General features: G+C 46.7%; 1 protein-coding gene across 2 annotated transcripts in view; it reads right to left on the reverse strand.

Moving 5' to 3' along the window:
• Window positions 1-900: 900 nt before the first annotated feature.
• The window catches only part of LOC107386787 (uncharacterized), a 203,252-nt gene continuing 190,050 nt past the window's right edge, over window positions 901-14,102 (reverse strand). The window contains exons 14-15 of one of the 2 annotated variants that reach the window (XM_054739796.2): window positions 2,663-2,732; window positions 901-1,693 (exon numbers count right to left, since the gene is read on the reverse strand). In XM_054739796.2, the coding sequence (XP_054595771.2) occupies window positions 1,439-1,693; window positions 2,663-2,732 (325 nt within the window). In that variant the 3' untranslated portion in view covers window positions 901-1,438. The remainder of the gene's footprint in view (window positions 1,694-2,662; window positions 2,733-14,102) is intronic. The other variant, XM_054739797.2, reaches the window with a different exon arrangement.

The following is a 14,102-nucleotide window of genomic DNA, read 5'->3' on the forward strand; positions in this document are numbered from 1 at the left end:
ATTTCCTGATAACTTGAATAAAGCAGCTGTCTGGAAACAGAGCCGCATCCAGGACTTTTAAAATGGGGTGGCCCATATGGGGCACTTGTTTATGCATGGGTGGCACCAATGGTTATGCTTATTTATTTACACAAATCGTTTATTTATTTATTTGCTTTCTAGTGAATTTCGGAGTTTCACATTGCACGATCACCATTTTTTTCTATTCATCTTCTAGTTTTGTGGTGGTTAGCAAGTCCCATCTTGTTGCATTCCTGCCACCAACTGGAGTTGAGTGGGACTCTAAATACTATTTTTGTAAATATGAAAAAATAATAAATAATATTAATACTACAGAAATGTTCTGTAGGCCTGGGCTAGAAGACAATGTTAAAGGTGCATGCTACCACACACAAGCCTTTTGTCCCCAATGTAAAGTCTATTTAAACTGGAACTTAGTAGGGTGGCACCTGGGGGTGGCCAATCAGATTCTAAGGGTGGCATGTGCTACCCCAGGCCACTCCCTGGACATGCCCCTGTCTGGAAAGCCTCTCAAAACCGTCTCTGTTCGGTTTCCATGAGTCCCAAAGGTCATCATGTCCGTGAATGGAAACTCGGTTGTCGGTACTTGCAAACCAACTGAGACACAAAGACACTTTTTGAATAAATTCCTATTAGAAAATGAGCCGGACTCTCACAGGTCCCATGTGAAACAGTTCAGTCAGGCTGCCACGGAAAATGTTCGTTTTTTTCTCATAAATTTGGATTAAAAAGTGAGCCAAAGAATACAAAAAGATAGTTTTACAGTAAGTATACAAAAATACGTGTACAACTACAGCCTAGATGCTTTTTATACAATGTCAGGAATGCAGAACGGTCAAGTGCACAGGTGGCAGGAACGGCCAATCACACGTTAGCAAATATCAGCAAAGCCAAAAGATGATCTCATGGACAGTTTTCCAAAACTTGGCATAATGACCTGAGGCCACTGCACCGATAAGTAGGTTCAACTGGAAAGTTGACTTTGTAACGTGCTTTAAGACGACTTGTTGTGACTTGGCGTTGTAGAAATAAACTGAATTGAATGAACAAAACTTGAAAATGTCTGAAAGACGCAGAAAGCTTTTGTAAACGTGAATTATTTGCATTCTCTATTTTTTTCTCTTTAATCTAGAAAAATGTGCAAACAGAAAGCAGTTATTTTGTTTAAAAACTCGAAGACAATTTCAGAATGATTTGTTTTTAAATGTAGTTTCACTTCAGCACATTTTATTTTGAAATTGTTACCAAAGACAACAAACAGCTTCATTCAGACGAGAGTCTAAAAACACAAACAAACAATTACACGCTGCTCTCCATCCGGCAAATATTTCACTTATTTCATCCTTTTTTCTGCTAATTCCAACATAAAGTTGAACGCTTTGGCTGATTTCAGCAGTTATTGGGCTTGGTCTCAGGCTCACAGGTGGTTGACATCTTCCAGGGGGTTGGAGATCACCGACTTGTGGATGAGCATGAAGAGGGGCAGGTAGGCCAGGAAGTCCAGCAGGTCCAGTGGAGGAATGTGCTGCAGCTCCAGCCTGATGGCCACCTCCTGCTCCAGCTGGATGCCGCCGGCCCTCAGCTCCAGCAGCAGTTGCTCGCCGCTGATGAAGCCCTGCTGGGCTCCTCCCGAATCCTCTAGCTGCTCCTCCAGGAGGAACAGGAACAGTTGCTGCAGGGTTTCGATACACAAAAGAGTTGAAAAAGCAGAAGAAATAAAGCAGTTTAAAAGGAAGTCTGGAGAACTTTTGATAAAAACTCTTTAAATATTAGAAGGGAAGTCTGGCTGCAAAAGTTAAATAAGTAAGGGTTGTGTTTGTGTTTGGGGAGCCATGAAAGCAGTCTGATCCGAGGTTTAACAGGGGAAACTGGTCGTGGATTTGTTTTCAACTGGGCTGAGTGTGAGTATGTCCACATCCTGGTGTTTTTGTGTGGCGCAGCCTCAGATTTCTAGTCCTGTTTGAGCGCACCTGTTTGCTCAGTTAATGTGTTCAAGGTAATAATTGTTGAGGAGGAGGAGGAGGAGGGAGGGCTGTGGGTAATAATCCTTTTGGCTATTAGCCCACCCCCCTCCAGTTAACAAGCCTATCCCCAACAGCTCTGTAATTGGGAAGCCTGCCGTACCTGGCCAGAGGCTCCGCTTCCACACCCGCCTGGCTTTCATGTCTTTGACTTCCAGGTAGGGACGAGGGCCGGGCTTGCCTGTGAACAGCCAGCTGGACGGCTCGTCCCTGTCCCTCTGAGATGAGCCGTGTGTCTCTGGCTGATTACAGGCCTGGGCAGGGTGGACGACATGTTCACTGCTGGGCCCTTTAATGAGATTAAGGCCGTGCTAATCTATGAAAAGGGAAAAGCACTCCTCTCTTTCTCTGGCTTGCTACCCTCATTTCTATGCACGAGGGCCCGAGTGCCCCTCTTGAGAAGCGTTCTCTGCACAAAGCGAGCTTTGGAATCGCTCCTCAAAGAGTTTGTCTGTTTATTTCATTATAATTGTGTCTGCAGGGCTGCAGCCGAGAGGCGGAGACCATGTTTGTGGCATGAATGCCACTAATGCCAGAGCTAATCTGATGGTGCATCGAGGTAATCAAGTGCACCTTGGGTAAACAAACTCGAGTCCAAACATGCGGCGCGGAGGGTTCACCTTAGCTTTGAAGAGCCTCACTTCAAGGGAGCGGAAGTCCATGTTGCTGATTAGTGACCGCATAAAATCACTGCAAGAAAAGAGAAGGCGGGAACATCGTTAATGAGACACAACGCGTTTCTGACAGACTGGAAGAAAAGCAGAAGAAGTTTCATCCGGATGATGTTTTAGAGTCGATCCAAGTGGATTCTTCAAATATTTGGGAAGCTACCACTAAAGGGCGTTCTAAATTAGAACCATTAATACATAAAACTGGGTCCAGTGGCCTAATCTGTGTGTGATTGTGCAGCCACGCCGGGTCATTTTTGGCGGTTTTGTCCCGGGCGACCTCATGTTTGCACAGCAGTGACGGTAAAGTGTTGTGAGCCCATTGTGGTTGCTCACAGCCGCCTCGCTGACAAACAATGCATCGGCACACGGAGACCTCCCGCCACATTAACGGATAAAACTGCTCTGATTTGGGGACGGCGGGTGTGTGTGTGTGTGTGAGTGATGGAGGAGGGGGGAGTGATAGCAGCAGGGTGAGCGGGATCCATGTGGAGGCTTGGGGAGGGAGCACACTCTGGTGCAATGTGACCACTCACAGACCAACAGAATCTGGGTCCCCGAAGATAATTAGAGGGAGATTGTGTTGTCCAGCGTGTGGCACGGAGATGGGCCATGGAGTGCACACGGCACGCCTGACTAGCCCAGAGCCGCCATTGGCCCTTACTCTCCAACCACGAGGCTGGACGCGGACAAGGGAAGACAGGACAGCTAATGATCATTAATTGCTCTTCGTTTGAGTCCAAACTGGTGCGATAAAGGCCTGCATAACCAACGAGGGTTTAAGGGCGGGGCGATGGACCGCTGGGAGGATAATAACAGCCTAACCCATTTTCTGTTGTCGGCCTCCTGCTGGGCACCACACAACAGACTTCTCACTTACATAATGCAGAAATATTTGGCGGCCTCCTTCCTCCAGAGAGTGTATTCATGGATGCGGGGTGAAAGGATGCAAATGCACCCTAACCTAGTTTCTTCTGACACAACCGAGTTGTTTTTTTACTGGGGATGTTTGCAGCAGGTTGAGTGGTTCTCTGGAGGTGGAGGAACCATCTGAATCGCTTCGGAAAAAGAAAACAACACCCAGATATTTACCATTCCATACCATACCACCTTTAATTATACAGCACTTTAAAAACACAGCCATACGGCCATTGGCGGTTCTATAGGGGCCCACAGGGGCCTGGGCCCCTATAGAACCGGCCCTGGCCCCTGTTATGGCCCCTGTGCTGAAGAGATTGGATTTTTTTTCCCGCGCTGCCTTGGTGTCGGGATTCCTGCTGTTTGGCCTGAGTGGTCACCTGGCATACCGGAAAATTAACGAGCTTTCGAGGAATATTGGCTCAATCCCGGAGCTCAGGGATGGAATGCATCGTGCTGTGAACGCACAAACTCATAACTGTCGAGATGAGTCGTAAGCTTAGAACTTTGGCTGAGAGTCAGGCTCTGGCACAGAAGGTGGATACCATCAAGGAGCGAGAGGACGGATCAGCACGGACTGGGATAGATTAATTACACCATTATTGGATCTAGAGGGGTTGAAGACCAACAGAACTCTAAGGCAGAGAGGAAATTATTTCTGTCTGTCCCCAAAACAATTCTTATCTGAATCTGGTGCCCTTGGAGCCTGTGAGGCTGAAGTGACAGAGACAGGAACTATTGCGCTGCAGCGTTTCACACGGAGCCTTTAGAGTGCAGCACACTCTGTGGACAGAATTGTTTACCCGGTGGATTTTTGAATAAAAGATTAAAAATAGTTTAAATGGGACCCGAAGAAATTTGATATTGCCCTAATTTTCCCTTTTTTTCTTGCGCCCCCATGAAAAAATACTGGCCCCACTGTGGCCCCCCTGGAAAATTTGGTCTAGAACCGCCCCTGCATACGGCTGACCAAAGTGCTGAACAGTCGCACAATAATAGAGATAAAAAACATAAAACAGTAATATAAGATACAGCCGACAAAAAAAAGTACCAATAAAACCAATGAAACCTAACAATGGACGATAAAATAAGAGTAGTAAAAGCCAAACTAACAGCTAACTGTTAAAAGCAAGGGTAAAATAGTGTCTTTAGTCTAGACTTAAAATCTGCCAAGGTGGATGCCAGTCGAACTGTGACTGGAAGTTCGTTCCACAGTTTAGGACCGGCGACAGAGAAAGCTCTTTGTCCGCATGATTTGTAACACGCTTTCGGGACCTCGAGGAGCAACAGGCTGGAGGACCTGAGTGCGCGACCGGGAGTATAAATTGAAAGAAGGTCAGAAAAGTACACGGGGGCAAGACTATGGAGGCATTTGAAAACAAAAAGTAGCATTTTATATTGGACCCTGAAAGTGATGGGCAACCAATGAAGGGATTTGAGAACTGGTGTTATATGCCGGCGCCTGTCAGTACGTGTCAGGAATCTAGCAGCTGCGTTTTGAACGAGTTGAAGTCGGGCAAGGGTTGACTTATTGACACCCAGCAAAACTGCATTTGAGTGGTCGAGCCTAGATGTGATGAAGGCATGAACAACTGATTCCAAATTTTTTCTGGATGAAACAGCTCTTAATTTGGACAGATGGTGGAGTTGGAAAAAACAAGATTTTACAGTGGCATTGGTTTTGTTTTTGTCACGCTGCCTCCTTCTCAGCCCTCGACATCCTCCCCCGGAGGAACCCACATTCACTCAGCCCAGTCGAACTCCACTACCCAGCATTCCCAGCGCCAGCCTTCCGGCTCACGTCACCCGCCACGTCTACATAAGGAAGTGCAGTGCAACACCAAACCACTCAGTCATCGATCCTAACCAGACTATGTTCCGAGTTCCTACCTGATCCTATCGGATTACTCAAGCCTGTTCTGACCAGATCAGCCCAAGCTACTCACCCTGCCGACTCACAGTAAACATTTTCCATTGTCTTTCCTTTTCTGCTTCCTTTTCATGTTCACAATGAAAAATGACGTCACTTTCGGAAGTGAAGATAAAAGCTTTTTTAAAGCAAGCTGCTTCTTTCTCTTATTGGAGCCACTAGGATAACTCCATTTCATGCTTCATGTTTTGACAACCGCTTTGAGTTTGTTACAAACTCCCGCCTCTCTTGTTCTTCTTATTTGTGGTCTTATGGCACTTGGCAAACAACAATTTGGTGCATTACTGCCACCAACTGGATTGGAGTGGAATGACTAGCAATCACCTCCTTTTTGCGCATCGGCGTCTTAAAGGAAAAATCCATTATGGCATTAACAGAGGGGTGCCTACAGTCAGGGCTAGGGGGCTCCACAACATAAGGCACCCTAGGCGGCCGCGGACCTATGCCTAATGGTAAAACCGCCACTGGTCGGACGGACCAGTGGCGCCTGTGCTCGGTAGCCTCGCCCCTGTCAATGCGCCCCAGGGCAGCTGAGGCTACATCGTAGATCATCACCACCAGTGTGTGAATGTGCGTGTGAGTGGATGAATGATACACTGTAGTGTAAAGTGCTTTGGAGTAGGGATGGAGAGATTCACAGATCTGAAGCGGTGGTTCGTTCATGACGTTAGCGATTCGATTGCACCGGTAGCTTCAGTGTGCATCGATTACAACTGACAGCTATATTGCGGTGTATCTTTCCATGTGTGTCTCTCATCGGTAAAAACCATGGTTACATCATTACTTCTCAGTTTACCTGTTATGTCTTCCCTTTTCTGAGGCGCACTGAACGCCTCATCTCTGTCAGCAAAAGTCAGGTGCTGTGCACTCCGCAGCTGCAGTGGGAGCATGTTGGGACAATATTAACCGACGTATGTGCTTCCTGTCTCATCTTGTCAAAATAAAATAAACCTCTCCGTGACACGGCCTCTGGTTTCTGCGGCATCGCATTTTTGAGAGCATTCTTATTGATTTGTGCATCTGAAGCTTTGTGTGAGGTAATTAAAGACATTTCCTTATTATTAAAAACAAAAAAACTCCAGAAGGAATGACATTTTGCCCGTAACAGTGGTTCAGAGAAGTCCAATAAACAGCTGAGGTAAACTCACATCTCCCTGCATCTCCAGCAGCACGTTTCTCTTAAAGGAACAGCAACTTTAGGCTACAGCAGCGCTCACAATAGCCCCTTCTGGATCATTACAATAATAAAAAATTATGTTTAGATGCTTACAGTGTTTCATAAAAAATCCTAATAATTATAAGATGAATGCTAATAATTTACGGATTCTGTTGGTTTATTTTTCTGAGCAGAGTGACCATCTAAACCTCATTTCAACCCTTGTGGCAATAAAAATATGTAAAATTAAATAAAGTGTATTTGTCTTTTCATGTTGAATTGATTAATACCTCAAACAACAGAGGATCAAATACATCCTTCACAGATAGGGAAAAACATTGTGATAATATAAAAAACCAGATGTGGGCTTGCAAATTACTTTTAATGCACTGAATCGCATCATGAATCATATCAAATCGAAAATTATTTTTAAATCAATAATGAGTGTCATGACCAGAACTAGAGGACCCGTGAAGACACCAAACACAGTAAGACGCTTTAACAGTCTTTATTAGCCTGAAGCTAATAGGAGGAGTTACCGGAGTTAAACTCAGGTAAGGGCAGAGTCGAAGGCAGGCGTGGGTCGAAACCAGGTCGAGACGAAGCAGGTACAAGGAGCAGGCTAGATGTGGTCGAGGACAGGCGAGGGTCGTGGTGGCAGGCAGAGTTCTTGGCGAGGGTCAGGCGTGGAAACGAGGTCAGGAGGCTATGATCAGGCAGGATGAAAAAGGCTGGAAGATCTACTAGCAGGAGCGTTCAATAATCTGGCGCTGGCTTGGTGTTGATCCTGGAGTCTTATAGGGAGCGACGCAGGTGGAGCTGATGAGGAGTTCATGTGAGACAGGTGGTTTTGATGAGGTTGATGGTGAGTTGGCTGCGGTTGCTGGGGAAACAGGGCTTGGCTGGGGCGGGGTCATGACAATGAGTCGTGAGCAGGAATGAATTGTGTTGGCTCTGGGTTTCACCGTATTGTCGATGTATCGTATTGTTGGCAGCGTATCGAGATACGAATCGAATCGGCCTCAGAGGTGGAGATTCACATCCCTACTTTGGAGTCCTCTGACTCTGAAAGGCTGTCATTTTATTCAAGTAGTTTCTATTTCTACTGATCGCAAAGTCTTTGAAAATGATCATTTTAGCCAAATCACTTACAGATTATAATAAAGGTTTTGTAGAGTAATTATTACACATTCATCTAGAACTGGTGAACCCTTGGAGCGGACACGGATCAACATGGCAGCCACGGCTGACCTCAGGGACACGGGGACGGACGTCTGCAGCAGCTAAGAGCCGTCCCCGAAAATACACAGAGCTCTACACCAGACCTTACAAGTTTGGTAAAAACGCAACTCAGTATAAATATATTGCAATTGAAAATATCTACATTTTCACCAAATATAGATGACAAGAAGAATGATTCATGACTGTTAGCAGCGCTTCATCCGACGCCTTTTCAAACTAATTCTGTCGCTAATGTGCACAACTTCTCAAATCATCTGAATCCCTCATTTACATTCACACACTTTTTTATGACTATATTTCAGTAGTTTTTCATGCTAGCTTGTTTTAATAGAATCTCTTATTTCTACTTTAAATAATAAAAAAGTTTAAGTTTTTTTTTATTGTATTGGTGATCATCCACTAGGTGAAACATCTGGCGCCCCCATTGAGTGGCAGCCTGCTGCAGCAGCTCTGCTAATTTCTGATTTTCTTCTGATTCTTTACAATTTTTCTTGAGTTTTCTTGGAGTTCTTTTTTTAGGTTTTTCATTAGGAGCAACACAAACATGCACTACTGGGTTGTGCTCGCTCTGGTTATTGTTTGTTTGTTTTTTTCTTCTCGTCGGTGTTCGGCGACGTGGCGGGTGGCTGTCTTGTTGACAACCGAGAGCAGCTACTGGCACTGAAACCCGCAGCGATGCGTGTGGCGGACAGACCTGACATCCCCGAGAGTTGAAGAGGAAAAGACGGGGGTGCCGAGCAGGGAGGGAGCGCCATTGCCCACGAAGGAGACGGTATAGACCATCCCTACCTTCCATCACTATGGGGAATGTGCGATCTCTCTCCAACACGATGGATGAACTTGCTGGGCTGATTTGGTACCGGACAGAATTCAGGCAGTCGAGCATGATGATGTGGACAGAGACCTGGTTAACATCGCTTATCCCGGACTCAAACGTCTCACTTCCTGGATTTCAGTTACTGCGGGCAAACAGGACAGACGACAGCGAGAAGAGGAGGGGAGGGGGGCTGGCGATGTTTGTAAACAATGGATGGTAACACCCGGATCATATTACGTTGAAGGAGCAACTCTGCAGCAGGGATTTTGAGCTACTGGCTGTGAGTATGCGACCTCATAACTCGGGAATTCTGCATGTTATCGTCGTAACTGCGTATGTTCCACCCTCGGCGAATGCAGAGGCTGCCTGTGACTCTCTCCTCTCCGTAGTTAGCAGACATCAGACACAATCTGCACAATCACTGTTTTTAATACCAGGGGATTTTAATCATGCATCATTGGTCTCTGTTTTCCCCAATTTCACCCAGTATGTGACATCCCCCACCAGAGACGATAAAACATTGGATTTATTGTATGCTAATGTTAAAGATGCATACAGTTTATTATCCCCCCCGGAAGATCTGATCATAATGTAGTGCACCTTGTCCCTGAGTATGAACCGTTAGTGCGGAGGGTGCCTACAGACACCCACACAGTTCAGAGATGGTCAAAGGAGAGCGAGGAAGCTCTAAAGGACTGCTTTGAGTCTACGGTGTGGGAGGTGTTCTGTGATGATCATGGGGAGGACATTGACAGCCTGGTGACTTGCATTACGGACTATATTAATTTTTGTGTAGAAAACACTGTACCTGTTAAAACTGTACATGTTTTCTCCAGCAATAAACCATGGATTACTCCACGGGTAAAAACAGTCCTTATGGAAAAAAAGAGGGCATTCAAATCGGGTGATAGAGAGGAGCTGAAAAGGGTGCAAACAGAGCTGAGGAAACTGATCAGAGAGGGAAAAACAACTACAGGCGGAGGATGGAGGATAAACTTCAGCAGAGCGATGCTGGGGGGTGGGGTGGGGATGTGAAGTGGGCAAACAAATTAAATCTACTTTTTAATAGGTTTGATTGTTCAGCTTCAGTCACTCCATCTGCACAGCCCCCTCCGACGCAGTACCCGCCATCTGGAACAGCAAAAGCTGATGCTCCTTCAGAACGCGGCTCCAACCTGCTGGTTTCAGCTACACAGGTCAGGCTGGAGCTGAAGAGGATTGACACCAGGAAGGCAGCAGGTCTGGATGTCATCAGCTCAAGGGTTGTTGGGCTCTGTACGGACCAGCTGTGTGGGGTGTTGGCATATATCTTCAACCTGAGTCTAAGGCTGGGCAAGGTACCAGAACTTTGGAAGACCTTATGTGTGGTACCTGTCCCAAAAAAGCCACATCCAAAAGATCTAAATGATTACAGGCCAGTGGCTCTGGCTTCCCACCTAATCAAGACTCTGGAGCGGCTGGTCCTCACGCAGCTATAGGCCTCAGGTGAGATCATCCTTGGATCCACTGCAGTTTGCATACCAGCCTGGCATTGGGGTGGAGGATGCAATTATCCATCTTCTGCATCGCTCCCTTTTCCACCTCGATGGCAAGGGAAGTACTGTGAGGATCATGTTTTTTTTTAATTTCTCAAGTGTTTTTAATACCATCCAACCAGAGATCCTGAGGGACAAGCTGGAACATTTGGGAGTGGAGCAGCACCTCACATCATGGATCTTTGACTACCTCACAAACAGACCACAGTACGTGAGGACTCTGGGCTGTGTCGGACAGAAGTATCTGCAGTACTGGTGCCCTGCAGGGAACAGTTTGGCACCATTTTTGTTTACCATCTACACCGCAGATTGTTCCTATAACTGCAAGTTGTTTCCTCCAAAAGTTCTCCGACGACTCAGCAATTGTCGGCCTCATAACTGACGGGGATGATAAAGAGCATAGGGAGCTGACTCAGGTCTTTGCGGATTGGTGTGGGCAAAACTACCTCCAGATCAACACCGGAAAAACCAAAGAGTTGGTGGTAGATTTTTGCAGGCAAAGGCACCTTCCAGTTCATCCACTGAACATCCAACGAATGGACACCGAAGTTGCTGAGACCTACAAGTACTATCTTCAGCTCTTTTTAACGACGTGAATATGGCTTCAGCACAGACTATATAGTCAGTTACTGTTTCTGCACCAGTCATGCGAAGCGAAGACAGTTCACAATATAAACTCACAACACGGGGTTTGTCCTTTCCTGCGTAGTGTTCGCAAAGAATCTCCAGCGCTCTTCGTCCGTCTCGTTTGGCGTCTCTCATGATCAAAGACAGGCTCTTATCGTCCAAGTATTGCACCAGCTCTGCATATACTTCTCCGTTGTTTGCTTCGTCAGCGGCAATGGCGTCGTCATCCTCTTCTCCGGTTTCTGGTTCCGTAAGAATAGTATCTCCTAGGCCGCGTAGCTCCATGTCTGCCAGGAAACGTGTCTGCCAGAGCTCTTAGTTCCTCTCATCGCCGTCGAATATCAGCTTAGACCACATTTGGCCGGTATGACTGGGCCCATAACCTGTTACATTAGACATCTTTCCAGCGTGATACCTGCCGCCGAGATGGATAGCTGAACCGTGTATTCCTTAATCACCGGAGGTAAAAACACAGAATGCCATCTTTGAAATGGCCTGTATTTGATATAGAGCCTTCTAGAGTCCTGGAACCCCTCAAGGCGCTTTACAACACAATCAGTCATTCACCCATTCACACACTGGTGGGGATGAGCTACAATGTAGCCACAGCTGCCCTGGGGCACACTGACAGAGGTGAGACTGCCAAGCACTGGCTCCACCGGTCCCTCCGACCACCACCAGCAGGCAACGTGGGTTAAGTGTCTTGCCCAAGGACAAAATGACAGCGACAGACTGAGCGGGGCTCGAACCAGCAACCTTCCGATTATGGGGCGAACACTTAACTCCTGTGCCACCGTCGCCCCTACTTGGTTTGAGGTAGAGAGCTCACACCCGTTTATTGTCCGTAATCACCTTAAATAGTGTCCAGGTGCACACAGGCACGTACAGATCACGCGATGTCATCCACAAATGTCATGTGACATGCATTTGCTACAAACATCATGTTCAACAGTGTTCATTTAAATAATAAACTGGACTGGTCAGATAACACAGCAGCTCTCTACAAAAAAGGGCGGAGCAGGCTGTACCTGCTGCGGAGGCTTAGGTCTTTTGGAGTCCAGGGTCCACTACTCAAGACCTTTTACGATGCTGTTGTGGTCTCAGCTATTTTTTACGGCATGGTTGGCTGGGGTAGCAGCATCTCAGCTAGGGACAGGAAAAGGCTGAACAGAATGATCCAGAGGGCCAGTTCCATTCTTGGAGCCCCTCTGGACCCAGTGGAGGTGGTGACTGAGCGGAGAATGGTGGCCAAGCCATCTTGTCTGACGGATGACATCTCCCACCCCATGCACCGGACTCTGGCAGCACTGAATAGCTCTTTCAGCAGCAGGTTTCTGCATCCACGCTGCGTGAGGGAAAGGTTCAGAACATTTCTCCCAGCAGCAGTTAGATTTTATAATGAGACCGTTGCAGCTGGCCATTGAAATGAGGAAGATTGTGGTTTTCTTTTGTTAGTTTTTATATTTTTAAATATTACTGTTTTTATCAAATTGTGTTTAATTCCTGTAGTGTTTGCTGTAGTTCTTTTTTAAAACACAGAACAGTTTTGTTACCTGTTTGCCTGCTACGTTTCGTTTGCGGCTGCAAACTTCCTCAGGCTGACGCTGATGGTGGCGTCACTTCCTTCTCTGTTTATCGGCGGGCAGCAGAGGACGTTGTTGCCCTCTGCTGCCCGCTCTCCCCTCTCCGACAATGAAGTCCCATGCACGGTCCAACCTGTAAACTCCGTCGTCCCCGTTCATGGTCCCACATCCACATCTCCTTATCTCGATTGCTTCTTTTATCCATCTTTTGTATTTCTGTTGTTCGGTGTTTATGATCCTTGTGTTGTCGCAGTCCATTATATGGTTTTCTCTTATGCAGTGATCTGTTACGGCTGACTTCTTTATTGTACTTTCTGCTTCTTCTTTCGCTGCTCTTGTGTGTTTTCCACTTGCCTCTTTCTCGCACTCCTTTCTATGTTCTATTGTTCGTGTGTTGAGTTGGCGTCCGGTTTCTCCTATGTATGTTTTATTGCAGAGTTTGCATGGGAATTTGTAAACGACTCCACATTTAAGTCCAGCTGGTATCTTGTCTTTTGGGTGTACTAGTCTGTTTCTAACTGTTGTGTATGGTTTTGTTGGTGTGTTTACCGTAAATCCTCTAATACAGGCATGTATTCAATTAACAGCCGGGTCTCATATTTTGGCCGGTGTCGGAGTCGGCGGAGGTGAATAATGGCCGGGCTCTTATTGTGGCCGGGTGGAATGTGGTAACAAGCAAGTACGGGGGGCGGTTGTGTCATCGTCTCACTTTTGATTTGCCAGTGATAGACCGCGAGGGTAACTTTAACCGTGCGGAGATGAAGAGGAGGCGAAAATTTGATATCAAGTTCAAAGAGAACGTGCGCTGCAGAACACTGGGGAGCAGTAGCAGGGGTTGTATGAACTAGTCGACTTCACTATAGGGACTTTTTATGCCTGTCATCGACTAGTCGCTGTCACGTGATAATGACCGGCAAGATGCAGCCCTCAGAAAAGACAGCAGCCTGCTGTCAGCAGGTGACCAAGCTCCTGCGCTCGGGGGGGTCAACGCGCTGTGCCAGAGCGTCGGTACTGACACGCGATCGTTCATGTCGGTTCATTTCCTTTAATGTTTTCTGTCTTTTATTTGCGCCTGATGCGTTTCGCTGTGGAGCGGGGCGCATCACTGTGTCCTCCGGTGATGCACCGATCACTGATGCGGCCGCCAAGCAGGGAGCACTCCGCTGTTTTTGCGGTCGGTAGATCTGCGTCCTGAGCACGGCCACAGCAACATTATCAAATCAGGTGTCGCCACCTCAAAAACTAATTGAACACGCGATCGTTCATGTCGGTTCATTTCCTTTAATGTTTGCTGTCTTTTATTTGCGCCTGATGCGTTTCGCTGTGGAGCGGGGCGCATCACCTTGTCATCCGGTGATGCACCGATCACTGATGCGGCCACCAAGCAGCGAGCACTCCGCTGTTTTTGCCGTCGGTATATCTTTTAGAAGTGCAGTTCAAAGGTAACTCATAAGGTGAATATATATGAACCCAGGTAACAGTTTCCCTTTAGGATTGAGAGGAGATGCAGGAAGATAATAAACTGGCAGGACAGAAAAATAGTCAAATAAAAACAAGTTAGTTTTTGCACCTGGTGGCTGTAAC

Source organism: Nothobranchius furzeri, chromosome 1 (genome assembly GCF_043380555.1).
Source record: "Nothobranchius furzeri strain GRZ-AD chromosome 1, NfurGRZ-RIMD1, whole genome shotgun sequence".
NCBI lineage: Eukaryota > Metazoa > Chordata > Actinopteri > Cyprinodontiformes > Nothobranchiidae > Nothobranchius > Nothobranchius furzeri.